At 57.6% G+C, this 15,009-nt stretch overlaps 1 protein-coding gene across 5 annotated transcripts in view; it reads left to right on the top strand.

The window, feature by feature from the left end:
* The window catches only part of PTPRU (protein tyrosine phosphatase receptor type U), a 75,707-nt gene that overhangs the window by 30,320 nt on the left and 30,378 nt on the right, over window positions 1–15,009 (top strand). For 3 of the 5 annotated variants that reach the window (XM_087760835.1, XM_087760836.1, XM_087760839.1), the window contains exons 8-16: window positions 479–787; window positions 4,527–4,636; window positions 5,040–5,241; window positions 6,121–6,223; window positions 6,354–6,627; window positions 8,378–8,414; window positions 8,929–9,067; window positions 11,503–11,532; window positions 12,991–13,148. In XM_087760835.1, coding sequence (XP_087616961.1) covers window positions 479–787; window positions 4,527–4,636; window positions 5,040–5,241; window positions 6,121–6,223; window positions 6,354–6,627; window positions 8,378–8,414; window positions 8,929–9,067; window positions 11,503–11,532; window positions 12,991–13,148 — 1,362 coding nt within the window. The remainder of the gene's footprint in view (window positions 1–478; window positions 788–4,526; window positions 4,637–5,039; window positions 5,242–6,120; window positions 6,224–6,353; window positions 6,628–8,377; window positions 8,415–8,928; window positions 9,068–11,502; window positions 11,533–12,990; window positions 13,149–15,009) is intronic. The other 2 variants (XM_087760837.1, XM_087760838.1) reach the window with 1 other exon arrangement.

The following is a 15,009-nucleotide window of genomic DNA, read 5'->3' as shown; positions in this document are numbered from 1 at the left end:
AAGAGCTTGACACGGGATTGATGAAAACGCGAGGGCTCCCATCACACAGGCACGTTGATCTGGTTATTTGGGGCCTCTCGTGGCGCGGATGCTCCCGGTGCCTGCCGTGGCTCTGCGCCGGCTGGGGCTGGTACCCGGCTTCACCTCCGTAGGGGAAGATGAGCCAGCGGGGGCTGCTGTCCCTGTGGTGTTGGTGGCTCTGAGACCCCCCGACTTCACCTCTTTAGGGGAAGATGAGCCAGCGGGGGCTGCTGTCCCTGTGGTGTTGGTGGCTTTGAGACCTGGTGACGTCCCCAGCCCTGTCTGCAGGGCAGCAGCATCCTGTGCTGGGGCTGGTCCTGGTTTTGGGGTCAGGGTTGCTCTCCACACCCACCCTTCTTGTTCCTACACTGTAAAAGGGCTTTCCCTGATAATACACATAAACCCAGGAGACGTTTTGCTTCATCGCTCCTCTCTCCCCATCTCTCTTCCTCCCCAGAGCCCATGCGGGCCCCCAAAGGCCTGGCTTTCTCCGAAATCCAGTCCAGGCAGCTGACGCTGCAGTGGGAGCCGCTGGGTTACAACCTGACCCGCTGTCACACCTACACCGTCTCGCTCTGCTACCGCTATTTCGTGGGCACCGGCCACAACCAAACCTTTCGGGAGTGTGTGAAGATGGAGCGTAACGCCAACCGCTACACCATCAAAAACCTGCTGCCCTACAAGAACATCCACGTCAAGCTCATCCTCTCCAACCCCGAGGGTCGCAAGGAGGGCAAGGAGGTGATATTCCAGACCGATGAGGATGGTGAGTCTGCCTGGGGGGTGCGTCGTCCCCAAAAATGTGACTCCGGGGCTGGTGAGCTGCGGGGGTGTGGTACGGTGCACATCTGTGGCTCTTGGCCAGGGGCATGATGGGAATATCTCCTGTGGCCATCTCGCTAATGGGGAGATGAAAAGGCTGTTGCAGCCCCAGGGCTGTGCAAGGGGAGATGGGAGAAAGGGGCAAGGATGGTGGCTGGGAAAGGGAAATGCTGGGAGCGGCGTAGGGGGAAGAGGGGACGGGACGGGGATGGGGCAGCACTGGTTGCTCCGGCAGGGGAACATCCTACCTTGCTGCAGAAATGCTGCCCTGGTCCTTCAAGTGGAGCGTTTTACCCGTGCCCGGTCCGGCGAAGGGCACAACAGTTGGCCGATGCCCGGCTTCTCCCAGCACGAGTCGTCCTCGCTCATCCCTTAGTGTGGAACAAAGCCTAGCAGCAATAACAATAACAAAACAAATCAATGCCTTGCGCTTAGGTAACATCTTTCATCTGCTCAGTCGCTGATTAACTCGATGGCGTTATGTTTCTGGGAGAGCGCTGTTAATCAGAGCCCGGTGCAGCTTTGCTTGGCTTCGCCAGTGCTCTTCCCCAGTTAAGTTTGCTCTCGGGCAGGTTTGGGTTGTGCAAAGGAGCTCTGCGGATCAGCGCGTGTCGATAAGGGGCATCTGGCCCCCGTTATTTGCCAGCAGTGTTGTTCTTCTCTTGCTGTTTCTCTTCTCCCCGTCCCGGCCGTGCCCTGGGGTTGGGTCCCCGCTGTGGGCCTGACGTCCTCACTGGAGGCTCTGGCGTTGCTCCAGGGTTTGGCATCTCTTGCTCCTGCCCAGCCCTTCCCTGAGGATGTCCTGGAGCTGGGGCCACCCAAGAGGTCGCCCAGGTCTGCCCTTACCCTGCACCGCGGTCCCCAGCTGCAGCGCTCCGTCAGCAGGGTGGGTAATTTTGGGCTCTGGCAATCTGAACGTGCAGGAGGTACAGGGCAGAGCCGACTCCGTGTCTCCGGTGCCAGCCATCAGGAATAGGCCACGTGCAGGGCTGGCAGCACCTGCTAACAACAGCTTCAGCTCGTCACCTCTTCTTTGCTGCCCCAGCAGCATCACCTCTGCGTGCCGTGGCAGCTCGGCCGCCTTCCAGGACCACTGGGCAGTCCCGAATGCTGCCGCTCTGACCGCTGGTCCTGCAGCCGGTGGGGCGAGGGGGTTTCATCCTGCTCCGTGGAGGGCAGCAGTGGTTGGGGCTTGCGTGGGGCGCAAGGAGCTGCTGCACCTGGGGTGGGTGCTGGGTGCTGAGTGTGGCTGGCGCATCCCTGGCTCTCGCAGAGTCACCGGCACTTACTGTTAAGCAAGAACGTAATTCATCTCCGAAGCACTTTTTAGCATCAAGAGTCAGCAATTAAGGTGGAAGAGCTGATAATTGCAAAGGATCCGGCCGGTTCTGGACCCCGTGGACAACCCCCGAGAAGCCTGCTGTGAAATCCCCCCGTGGGGAACTCGCCTCGATTTGGGACCCACCGAAACGTATGGCTTTTGCATGCGCGTTGCTCATCGCTCCCGTTTCCCAGGCTGGAAAGCAAAGCCTGCAGAGCTGGAGTGGAGCTGGGAGGGTCTGCAGGTCCCGTTTTCATCTCTAAAGCCTAAATTTGGCACCTTTCTCTGCACATCAGCGCTTTCTGTATCCCCAACCCTGAGCCTGCCCGACTCGGGGCACCCAGCTTCATGCTCCTGACGGTTTATTTTCCGGCTATAATTGCTTCAGCTGTTCTCACTGTGCTGTGACTGCTCCAGCTGTTTTCTTATTGAATATTAATACAGGAGCTCCAGATGTTTTTTTGCTATACTGTAATCACTCCAGCTGCTTTCCTCTATGCCTTGATTAACTGGAGCTTGTGGCTTCCCCCTCAGATTGAACGTGAGGCCGCGCATACGTTCGGTCTCAGGTGGGATCGATGGGTGGATATCCACCTATGGATATATTGGAAGTATTACATGCAGGCTGGGCGCAGCATTGCCGTGCTTGGGAGGACGATGAGGATTCGAGCTCCCACAACTGGGTGATGAGCAGCCGCCTGTGCAATTAAGCGAATGTGGTGAAGGCTCGTTAATAATAGGACCCTTGATTGTGGTTTATTTTGGCAGGAGACCAGCTTCTGTGGCAGCATCCGCTGATGCAGCACTGGGGCTTGTCTCAGGGGCGGGCCCTGGTGTGGGCTGCACCCCCGTCCCAGGCGGTAAACGCTGGTTTTGGGCTGGAAAACCCATTTCTGGGGCATTAATAACTGGGCCAAACCAAGGGCGTTGTTCAGAGTATCCCCCTTACACCCTGGGAAAGTCCTGCTGGCTCCTGTGTCTGTGAGCTGAGAGAAGAGAGTCACCCATCCATAGGTTGCCCAGCTGGTGTTTAAGTGCCCCATATAGATCCGGGGGGCTCGGGAAGGTCGGTGACCCGCGGCTGGAGGTTTTGGACTGCGTCTGCACAAAACGATGAGACTCAATCCCGGGTGCCTGTGGAAATATCATTGCAGTGTGTTGGTGCTGCAGGAAGGTGTGTGCAGGCAGCCAGCGCGCTCCCTTGCACGCAGGGCGCGTGCAGTGCCTGCCAGAATAAATAGATATAAATGCATAAATAAATATATGTGATGTATATGGATGGCAGAGGGGTGTACGCACACCTGGGAGCCGTTGTGCGTCTCTGCCGGTCTCAACCTGCTCCATGCACAAGCGCGTGGTGCCTGTACCTGTATATATATATAAATATATAGGCTGTATATATACTTATCTGTAGAGGTACATGTAATCTTGCCCTAAAGGTTTCCGTAATTCTCCACGAATTTAATAAGTGCCTTGTGTACACGTGTAGGACATGGCGCCTCTGATTAAATTAACTTGTAAATCAAGTGGAAATTGTGTATTTGCACGGTGGGAAGCGCGCGGAAGGCGATCCCTCTCTCTCGGCCCCGTAATTAGATCTGAATAAAAGCTGCAAAAAGAGAAAAATAGAGGGAAAGAGCTGATGTCCCTCTGCAATGAGAGGGCGCGTTTCAGGTACTCAAGCCCGCAGCGGAGGATGCTGCTGGTGAATTGTGGTCTTTGCCGAGCCATCGCCTCCCCTGTCCTCCTCGCTGATCCCCTCAGGTCAAGAAATCCATGGTGAAGAAGCGAATATTGATCCCGGTGCTGTCAATCGCTGTTATTGTTTGTGGTAATTATTGGTGGTGGTGTTAATTAGAGGGGAAGGCTGGGGCATGTCAAGCCTGTCTGCAGATGAGGATGTTATTGCTCGCTGGGGAAGAGCCAGCACCGTCTCCTGAGGATGCTGATGGCTCCGGCGGGGATTTGGGTTCTATGGGAAAAGGGAATTTTAATTTTCTTTCCTTGCACTGGTGAACTCGGGCGAGCTCTGATGGTGAGGGCGCGCAGGGAGCTTCCTGCTGTGCTGTCGGAAACTGGGTGCGATGGCAGAAACGGTACCTGTGGGGTTTGTGCTGTGGCGTGGGGACCTCCTGCCCTGTGGCAAAGTGTGTCACCAGTGGGCCTGGGAGCATCATTGCCCTGGGGAGCCACCAGCCCTGTCTGGGCGCTGTGTGCCGGAGCTGGGTGACATGGCAGAGGGGATGCGGTGGTTTGGTTGCGTGGGAGAGCTGCTGCAGCCTCCTGGAGGGGTTTCCCAGAGGATTTCTCCTTCCAGCCTGGTTTCTTGCTGCATCCGAGCATGTCCCCTTTCCTTCCCCAGTGCCCGGCGGCATCGCCTCGGAGTCCCTCACCTTCACCCCGCTGGAGGACATGATATTTCTGAAGTGGGAGGAACCAGTGGAGCCCAATGGCCTCATCACGCAGTATGAGGTACGTCCCGGCCGGCTGCGGCACCCGTGGGGACACGAGAGGGTCTCGTCGGGGAGGATCTGGGGCAACCATTGCTTTTGGTCACAGGGATTAAGTGTGGCTGCGGTGTTACTGCTGCCCCTGAGCCCTTTGTTTGGAGCACGGGTCCAGCCTGCGTTCATCCTCCTGCTAGCAGGGTCTGTCCCTGCTGGGGAGTCCTGCTTTTGGGGTCACCTGTATTATCCAGCAAGGGCTTTTCCGACAAAACTCTGCTTCTGATTTACCCCAGAAAGCATCTGCCTTCCAGGCTGCTCCTATGACCGTCCCCTCCTCTGAATCTGTCCCTTTAACCCCTTCTCCGTCCGGATCCGAGGTCTCTCCCCTCTCCCATGGCCACTGGTGATGCTCTGCCCCATCCCTGCAGATCAGCTACCAGAGCATCGAATCCTCCGACCCGGCGGTCAACGTGCCCGGCCCGCGACGCACTGTCTCCAAACTACGCAACGAGACCTACCACGTCTTCTCCAACCTCCATCCCGGCACCACCTACCTCTTCTCGGTCCGGGCCCGCACCGGCAAGGGCTTTGGCCAGACGGCGCTCACCGAGATCACCACCAACATCTCCGGTAGGTTCCCTTGGGCTCCATGCCTGGTGCTGGGGCTTCTCCTCCGCACAGGTATATGACGGCAGTGCTGGAGCCTCCGGTGCGCTCCCGTGGGTTTTGTTGACTGGCTGCTGCTATCAAAGGATGCTCTTGGTGGTGGCAGCCGTGCCGTGAGCCCCCCGGGCAGACCCCAGACCCATCGACTGAGCTGCCCGTGGGTCTCTGGCTGGGGAGTCCGGCCAGCCTGGCGCGCCAGTGCTGTCTGAGCTATCGGCGTACAAGCGAGGGATTAATGGGGCTTTGTTAATAAGCCTTGCAGTACTTGGGGCTGTTTGCTCATGTCTGCGGCGTCGCTATTAGCTGCAGCAAATGGGCTGAGATGAGCCCTAATGGGGGCACCGAAACGGCAAGGTGGTGCGAACTGGACCCCAGCGGCTGCTAGTGATGGCTTGGGGACCACAGGGCCATGCCAGGCCCAAGGGGGTCCCCCCACCTTGGTCTGGGGGTGCTGCTGGGCTGGCTTGAGTGTGATTCTGCCCTGGGTGGGATGCTCGCACTGTGCCTGTGGTTTGGAGCTGTGCCGTCCCCAGGCACATGGGGTGCATCTCAAGGCCGGGTCCTGCCGAGGTTGGATCCTGCTGCCGTCTCCTCCCCTCTGCCAGACCGGCCTTGATAATCCCCCTTGGTGCCCACCCGCAGGTCCTCTCCCAACTGCGACATTTGCTCAAGACCTGGAGGGGTTTTCTTCCTTTGTAATAATCCACATTACACTATTCAGTGATGCCTTGCTGTGGGCAAGGCTGCTCGTGCCTCAGTTTCCCTCCTGAGCAGGGGCAGCCCTGAGCGCATCCCTGGGGACCAGGACTCACTCCTGCCCACTCTCCCCTGCTCCCTTTGCAGCTCCCACCTTTGACTACGGGGACATGCCGTCACCGCTGAGCGAGTCGGAGAGCACCATCACGGTGCTTCTGCGGCCGGCACAGGGCAGAGGGGCTCCCATCAGGTAGGTTGGGGCTGCACGAGGGCAAGACCTCCACAAACGGGGTGGCACAGCATGGACGGCGGGCTCGAGCACCAAGGGAAGGGCAGGACCATCCTTTCCACAAAGCTAACCTGTGCCTGGCCTTCACCAGCACCTACCAGGTCATTGTAGAAGAAGACCAGCCCAAGAAGCTCAAGCGGGAGCTGGGTGGGCAGGAGTGCTTCCCGGTGCCGCTCACCTTCGATGACGCCATGTCCCGTGGCTCTGTACACTACTTCGGGGCCGAGCTGCCTGCCAGCAGCCTCACCGAAGCCAAACCCTTCACCGTGGGGGACAATCAGACCTACAGCGGCTACTGGAACCCGCCGCTGGAGCCCAAGAAGGCGTATCTCATCTACTTCCAAGCCATGAGCAACCTCAAAGGGGTGAGTAGCTGTGGGACCCCGCTCCATCCGGTGGGGTGTCTGGGGGCCTGGTTGGACCAGGCAGGAGCCCACCTGGGATCTCGGGGGGTGGTCAGAAAAAATGGGAGTTGTTTTAGATCCCCCTCCCTTGGACCCCCCTTCTGGGCTCACCCCCAGTGCCCTGCCCGCAGGGAGCTGGTGCTCCGGGCCACCCTTATGGCACGTTGGGATCACGGATGGGTGTCCCCCTTCCTTCTGGCACCCCTGGGCTGTGCCTGTCCCCTTCCCAGTGCCAGTGCTGGGGGTGATGGAGCCCAGCCTCCACCACCCAATGTGGTACCGGCCGGGACCCCAGCCAGTGCCAGTGCTGGGGATACCACCTTCCTGGGGCTAATCCTGGGGTGGGAAAGGACCATTTGGGCAGCAAGAGCTGTATGCACATTACTGGGACCCACCGCTGACACAGCGGCTGCCGCAGAGAGCTTCTGGGCAGCTGCCGAGTTCCTGGGCTGCCTTCTCCCTGCCTGCTGCTGCCTGTTCTCTCGTCGAAGCTGTGAGAGTCCCGCTCCGGCAGCAGCCCCTGCATTGCCCCGGGCTGATCTCCAAGGCACCTGTGGGACCACTGGGACCCCCTGGGGACCCTTCTCTGCTTCACTGGCTCCGGCAGCTCCCGTCCCAGCTGGGGGAGGATGAGCTGGGAAAACGAAGCAGCAGGACCGCAACAGCATCCTCATCCTGCACGGCTCCGTCTTGCCAGAAGGGTGCCGGTTTTTGAATCCTTTCCTCTGCCTTGGGATCGTTCACACCTCGCTGGGTTGTAATTAGAGCAGAGACGGACGCGGAGGATCTCAGCTCTGGCTTGCTTGGGCACTGCTGGATAATAACTGGTGGTTGACGCTGTTTTATAGCCTTCCTGCTGGGAGGCAATGGATTCATCCCGGCTGCTGTCAGACGTTGCGAAAAAGCTGGATCTCAGCTTGGGTTTTTTGTGGTTTTTATGCCAGATGGAGCAAGAAGCAGGAGAAGCAAGAGCTGGTGACCTTGGGGAGAGCGGTGCTGGAGCTGGCCCTGCCCCGGGCACGCTGCGTGGGCAGGTCTCGGTCCGAGGGTGGATGGAGCAGTGTTGCCAGCACTGGTGTCCCGAGGGGCTGGAGGATGCTCGGGGAAGAAGACAGTCCTGCCAAAATGGTGCTTTATATTTTGCAACAAAAGTTGGATACACGGAAAGATGGAATATTTTAGCTGAACCCATCCCTAAAAAAGCAAATGCTAAAACTGTTGGAGAACTGAGCTGGAAGCTGTCGTGGCAACCTCGGCAGCACACGCAGAGCACCAGCGATGGGGCTTGTAAACTTTGATTGATGGAAAAAAAAAAAAAAACCCACGAAGCTCTGAATGAGGACCTGGGAGTGTCTTAGCTGTAGTCGGTGACGTGCTGGTGACCTGCGGCTTGGCTGGGTCCCTCCTTTGATGATCTTGAGCTTTGCTGTTGTCTCTGAGCCAGGAGTGATGGTCTTGGCTAACCTGGGGACGTTGGTTTAGGGGACGCTGGGAACAGATCGTTCAGCAGCATCTCTTGGTGGGTGTGTGTCCCCAGGAGCTCCTTTGGCTCAGCAGTGGGTGCTGCAGCACAAATCACCTGCAAACTCTCTTGATTTGGAGGTCAAAGCACCAACGGGACCGGCTTTGCGTCTGCCCAGCCTCGTTCAGAGCAGGAGCGGAGCCGCTGGGATGCTCATCCGACACTGACCCCCCTTTTTTTCCTCCATAGGAAACCCGGCTGAACTGCGTCCGGATCGCCCGCAAAGGTGAGCCCTCCCTTTCCCAACTGCCGTGATCCCGCCGAGGCTGCGGACCCGAACCTGCGGCTGCTCCGGCGGTCGGGGCCGTGCCGGTGGGTGTCGTTAACAGCGCTGCCCTCAGTTGGGGTGCACACGATGGTTTATTATAGCCCCATCCTGCGCTGTTGTTTCCCACTTTCTTTGGTATCTGGGTTTTTCCCTTGGTTGAGTTTTTCCTCTTAATGCCGTTATCGCGGTGGGAGGCTGGAGTTGGTGGTGCTGAATCCGGGGATGGACAATCTTACGCTGGGCGTGACAGAAGGTGGCACAAAGGGACCGTCTCACCCCCCGGGAACCGAGAGGACTCGCCCACGGTCATGGTGTGGCACTGCAGAGCCCCGTAATGTCTCGGTGGAATAAAATGTGTTCAAGGAGCAATGTGCATCCCACGGGACAAATCCCAGTGTTTTCCCATCTGATGTTGCCAGCTGCCCCTGGAGCTGAGCGTTGACCCCTCCTGCCTGTCCTTGTCCCCTGGCAGCTGCCTGCAAAGAGAGCAAGCGTCCGCTGGAGGTGTCGCAGCACTCGGAGGAGATGGGCTTGATCCTGGGGATCTGTGCCGGCGGGCTCATCGTCCTGATTATCCTCCTGGGAGCCATCATCGTTGTCATTCGGAAAGGGTAAGGACACCCAGTGTGGTGGCTGGTGCCTCCATCTGTCCCCTCCTGCCAGCTCAGCCCTTCTCCACCACCCCAGCACTAACTGGGAGTTGCTGGTGGTGATACTGCACCGGCCAGACTCCAAACCCTCCCTTGAGCTCTGCCTCCATGCGCTCATGCGTCCCACCAGGCACTGTGCCCTCCTTGCTCTGTGACACTGGGCACGGCAGGAGGCACTGGGGACACTGGGGACCAAGGAGCAAAGTCCTGGGAACTCACCCTTGGGGCTCTGCAGCTTTGTTCCACTGTCCCGGTCCCCTGTATTTTTCACTCTTTTGCCTCTTTTTCTGCTCCTTCTCGGCTTTGTGCTGCTCTGTCAATTCTGTATTGATGGAAATGCTTCTGGCCAGGATTGGGCTCAGAGGGGCCTTGGGCCGGCGCTGAGCCTGGCTGTCCCTGTCCCACCAGCTCTATCTTTGCTAACAGCAGCCAGGGGACCCTGGGGCGTGCAGCCCTGTACCCCTCCAGCCCAAAACTACAAAAATCAGTTTGATCTGCACTAAGATATTGTCTCTGCGCTTCCCTGCTGCTTTGGCCAGCCCGTGGCTGGATCCATCCCACGAGTGTTGCTGCCCGGGGTCTGGCTGTGCTGGTACCCTACCGTGGGGGTGGGTTAGGGATGGGGCCATGTATGATTCCCTTGCATTGACCTGGCGTTCCTGGAGATGGAGAGGAGGTGAATTGCACCTTTCCGCTATTGCCCCTCCGTTGTGCCCCCCGGACGATGGCTGAGCACCCAGCACTGGCGGGAGCAGAGCCCCGGGGGTGCTCGGTTCTGGGGTGATGGCCAGAAAAAACCTCCATCCACAGCTTTTGCCTGGAAAGCGGTGCAATGTGTCCTGCTGAAATACCTGGGCAGACTCTGGCCCTTGTCCTGGGCTTTGGTTCCTTGAGAGTGCTGGGAGGAGCAGCATCTCCCCTTCCTCCAGGGCTGGGCAGGGGGCTGCCCACCCTGGGCTGCGGGTGCTCGGACCGTCCTGCATCCTCCTGGGCTTGTTTTAATGGGGAACCGCTGAGCTACCGGTGAAACATGAGCAATCCCTTGCTGAGAGCCTCCAGCTGGCTCTAAATGAGATGTTAAAATTTGGGTACACGCTGGAGGGGAGGTTTTCCCAGGGGTGACAGTCCCTGGGGACCCCCAGACTGATCTCCCACTGCTGCGGGGGTCCCTGCTCTCTGGGGAGCCGAGCACGGCCAGCATGGATGCAGCCGTGGCCGTCACAGCAGGGTGGGAGGGAGGAGGGCGAGGGCTTTTTGGGACACTCATCCCCGGGAGCACTGGGGATGCGGTCGCTGCTTTTTACTCAGGCGCAGCGCCCTGGAAGGCGTCTTCTTACCGTGCGGGGCCCGAGGCGGTGCCGAGCCGGGGGGGCTCTCAAAGCAGGGGAGAAAGAGCAGCAATTAAACGCCTTCCCCGTGCAGGGCTCGGGATGATGGGAGGAAAGTACGTTAACAGCCAGTGGGGAGAGAAAAATATCAGGGCACAACCTCAGCCGGTGTAAATCTGCAGATCTCTTTATGGCTTCGTTCTCCCTTAAAGGGTTCTTGCTGATTTATGCCAGCTGGAAAAGCAAGGCTGCAGCATCTCTGCGCACTGCGAGGGGTGCAGGACTGGCTGTGGCTCCTGGCCCGCTGTTGCTCTGGGATGATGCCTGTGCATATGGCATTGGATCTGTCCCTGATGGAGCAAATGCTGGCGGTGCCGATGTGTTTTTGGGAGTGATGCTTTTGGGACGATGAGTAGGAAGCCATGAGTGCGGCTGCTGCATTCCCATTGCCCGCGCTGTGGGGCGGGAGGAGGAGGAGGAGGAGCAGCTTTGCTTCAGCATCCCACTGTGAGGCTGTCAAAGGACAAACCACAGCCACAAATCAGACCCGGTGCCGAGGGACCTGAATTTGGGGCTGTTGGGAAGCTGGGACGAGCCCATAAATCTCCTCCAGAGCATTTTGCCATTGGAAAAACACTGATGTGGTGGAATGGAAATGCACCCCCAGAATACTCTCGCCCCTAATAAATGGTGCACTGGGAACACGACGTCCTGACCCCATCTCCCCGCTGAGCCTCTAACTGGCTCCCCAGGGGTGCCCAACATTTTGGACACGTTTGCTGTTCAGTCTTAAACATTGTGGAATAACCCCTCGGACAAGGGTGCTATGGCCGCTCCGCTGCCGGTGCGGGGACTGTGGTCACCCTGCGAGCTGGTGTTTGGGCTCTGCCGTTGGGACGCCAGCTCCTGCCCGGAGTAAATCACCTATGGATGCAGAAGGGGAGCAAGGTTTCTTTATGGTGCATTTAATGTTCCGGCAGTCGAGTTGCCCCGTAACCCCCCTTCCCTATGCTGGAGAAAAGCTGCTTATGCAATGTCTGCTGTTCTCTTTGTTTGCATGCTTGCCAGGAGGAACTACTATTCTTATTCTTATTACCCGTAAGTAATCGTCATTCTCTCTCTCCTTCGCCCTTCCTCCCGGCCGCCCCCTGTGCCCTGCTACTCCAACCAGTCCTTTTCTCTGCCGAGTACATTTTAAGGGCCTCTTTGGCTGGGGGAAAATAATGCCACCGAGCACGTCAGAGACCAAAGGCAGTGTAAAGGGGAAGGGTCAGCGACTTGGGGTTGAATTCTGGATTTTGGCAGTGTCTTGTGGTGTCCCAGCCCCACCGAGATGCTGATGTGGGCTCAGATCTCCTGTTCGTCCTTCCCCTGGTTTAATCTCTGCTCTGGCTTCTTGGAAGCCTGGTGCTACCTCTCAAAAACACTCCATCAGTTTTTTTTCTTAAATATCTCGAATTTGGGGTGTGAAGTTCTGTCCCAGCAAGAGCTTCTGGGCTTTCCCAGCGTCTTCAATGGGTGCCTGCTGGGGACCTTGCAGAGGTGGGAAAAGCCTCCCTGGTGGGTGCTGAGTATGGGTGCAGTCAGGGGGTCCGGTCTGTCCCTTGGGGGATGGATTTGGCCCCCCCGGCATGGTTTCGGGATCATAGAATGGTTTGGGTTGGAAGGGACCTTTAAAGGTCGTCTAGTCCAACCCTCCTGCAATGAGCAGGGACATCTTCAACTCGATCAGGTTGCTCAGAGCCCCGTCCAACCTCACCTTGGATGTTTCCAGGGATGGGGCATCTCCCACCTCTCTGGGCAACCTGTGCCAGTGTTTCACCACCCTCAATGTAAAAAATTTCTTCCTTATATCTAGTCTGAATCCACCCTCTTTTAGTTTGAAACCATCACCCCTTGTCCTGTTACTACAGGGCCTATTACAGAGTCTGTCCCCATCTTTCTTATAAGACCCTTGAAGTACTGAAAGGCAGCAATAAGGTCTCCCCGGAGCCTTCTCTTCTCCAGGCTCAACAACCCCAACTCTCTCAGCCTGTCCTCACAGCAGAGGTGCTCCAGCCCTCTGACCATTTTTGTTGCCTCCTTTGGACCCACTCCAACAGGTCCACGTCTGTCTTCTACTTCTTGCCCTTGTAGTGTGCAGTGATGCACGTGGGGTGTTGGATGGTCCATGTTGGTGGCGTGGGACGATGGGTAGGTAATTCCTGGAGAAACGGGGCTGGAGGAGAGCTGGGGCTGCCCTGTGCCAGACCACCCGGCCAAGGAGAGCCTTCGCTTGCCCAGGGAGTGCTCCCGGCTGTTCCAGACACAGGGCATTTTGGGAAGGGGACAGGAGGGGACACTGAGGATGAACAGCTGGTGAGGGATGATCTACGTGGGGCTGTGACGGCTTGGGGCACTGCAAAACCAAAGTGTGGCGACCGCTGGGGGAAATAATCCATCCTGCTCCCCAAAATAAGCCGAGCCTGGTAGCTTTGGGGGGATCTTACAGCACCATCGGGTCAGCCCTGCTTACGCGTGCTTCTTCCCCCTCCTCACCTTTGCATCCCCCTGCAGAAAACCCGTTAACATGACCAAAGCGACCATTAACTACCGCCACGAGAAGACGCACATGATGAGTGCCATCGACAGGAGCTTCACCGACCAGAGCACGCTGCAGGAGGACGAGCGCCTGGGGCTCTCCTTCATGGACACCCACAACTACGGCAACCGAGGTGAGGACAGGGAATCGCAGCATCCCCCCCGCTCCCATCCAGCTGCAACGAGGGTCCCCAGTAATCCCTAAATATCCCAGAAACTGCTGAAATATTTATCCAAGGCTCGGTAGTGGGTATTGCATCTATTTTAGCCTGATGTGTGTGGCACGTTGCGGGCTTTCCTGTGCCCTGCAAGGAGACCTCCAAGGGCATCGATCTTATCGGTGTCTGTAGTAGCTTTTATTATCATCCGGATTTTGCTGAAGGAAAAACACTCGTGGGCAGCTCGCGCTGGGTCTCTGCATCTCGATCTCTGGAAGCGGAGATCTGAGCTTGTGGCTGGGAGGGCTGAGGCCATTTGTGGGCTCAAACGCTGGCCGCAGCCCCCTGAAGCTGGGTGAACCCCAACTCTTTGCCTTACGCCAAGGTTGAAAGCTTTGCACCAGCCTTCACCCAGCACGCCCGGCGTGGCTTTGCTCCGCGGTGTTCTGAGCAGCCCTGGGCTTCGAAGGGCTGAAGAGCCACCGCGGTTACATCACAGGGAGACTGATAATTTAAAACCTACTGGAGTATGCATCTCGGTGCTGATTTAGTTGTAAAATAACTCGTTGGATGCCCCAGTTTCAACCATATGCTAATAACATCTGTTACAGTAACTTCAAGATGCTGCTTACCCACAGCTTTTCTCTGCCGGCTGCGGGATTAATACACTTCCCGGCATTGTCTTATGGATAATAGAAGCCCAGAGGGCAAACTTTTCTTCCTCTTAATACATCTAGCTAGGTGTATTAGTTTTTGGTTATTGTCCTCGAAACGCTCAAAGGCTGGTGGGTCTCGGCTGAGCTGGGGCTGCTGGTCCTCGGTTTCTTCAGGGAAGGGGCTGTGGGGCCAGATCCTGCTCCCACCTGCTTGCTTGCTCTGCTGCTGGCTGCTCCTCATCCCTCTGCTTGGTGGAGGAGGAGATGCGGGGAGCTTGGGCTCTCTGCCACAGCTGGGGACAGCCTCCGCTGTGGCCCCCCCCGCCTATAAGCGTCGTTAATTAACGAAGGTAAACGAACGGGCTGCTCTGCTCCATGGCCGGCTGGGGGCTGTTCCCCACCATGCTTCAGTTTCATTGCATTTAAAAATAGTCACTAATACCGCTCACAGAAACTGGAGCGGGTCCTCAGCACGTGTTTGTGCGGAGCTGTCGGCACCTTGCAAATGCCTGCAATTAATTTCTTATTAAACCAGCAGCCGGTGTGCCTGTCAACCATGCCACGGGGCGCAGCGTGGCCATCCCGCGCTGTTCTGTTGGTTCAGCCACGTGTTGGCAGCCCGCAAGGAGATTTTTCTGGTTGCAGAGGTTGGAGCATCGCCTCCTTGGGGCTGTGATGCCTGATGGATACCTGCTCTGTGCATGTGCTGCACCCATGTTGCACCCACACTGCACCCATGTTGCACGGGCAGCTGGGAGGTGCAGGCAGGGGGTGAGAGGCTGCTCCTTGCATTCAAGCAGACCCAAAAAACAAACCTGGGAGCTTTGCGAGCTGGCAAGGGCGGTTTTTAGAAGTGTTGTTAGGGGAAACCGCATCCAGGATGCACCATCTTGCAAAGCCGCTTCCCAGCAGCGTGTGGACGATGTTCCAGGCTGGGTGCTGCGGGATCCGTGCCTGCCGCTACGGGATCCGTGCCTGCCGCATCTCTTGGCAGCAGCGGAGAGCATCGGGTGTTGTGCAAACCCAGATTTCAGGATCTGGTGTGGGACCTTGCCCTGACACCCGCAGGCAAGGTCTTAGTCTGGCTCCGTTGGTAATTACATGGCAAAGGCATAAACCAGGTAAATACTGCATAAACTCCCCCATTAAACAGCAGTGAGCTCCATTTGTGTCAGTGCTAG

This window comes from Nipponia nippon, unplaced genomic scaffold (genome assembly GCF_047370975.1).
Source record: "Nipponia nippon isolate SJK-2023a ecotype South Korea unplaced genomic scaffold, ASM4737097v1 scaffold_23, whole genome shotgun sequence".
Taxonomy (NCBI): domain Eukaryota; kingdom Metazoa; phylum Chordata; class Aves; order Pelecaniformes; family Threskiornithidae; genus Nipponia; species Nipponia nippon.
The sequence above is the reverse complement of the archived record's forward strand: the minus strand, read 5'-3'. Positions and strand labels throughout refer to the sequence as shown.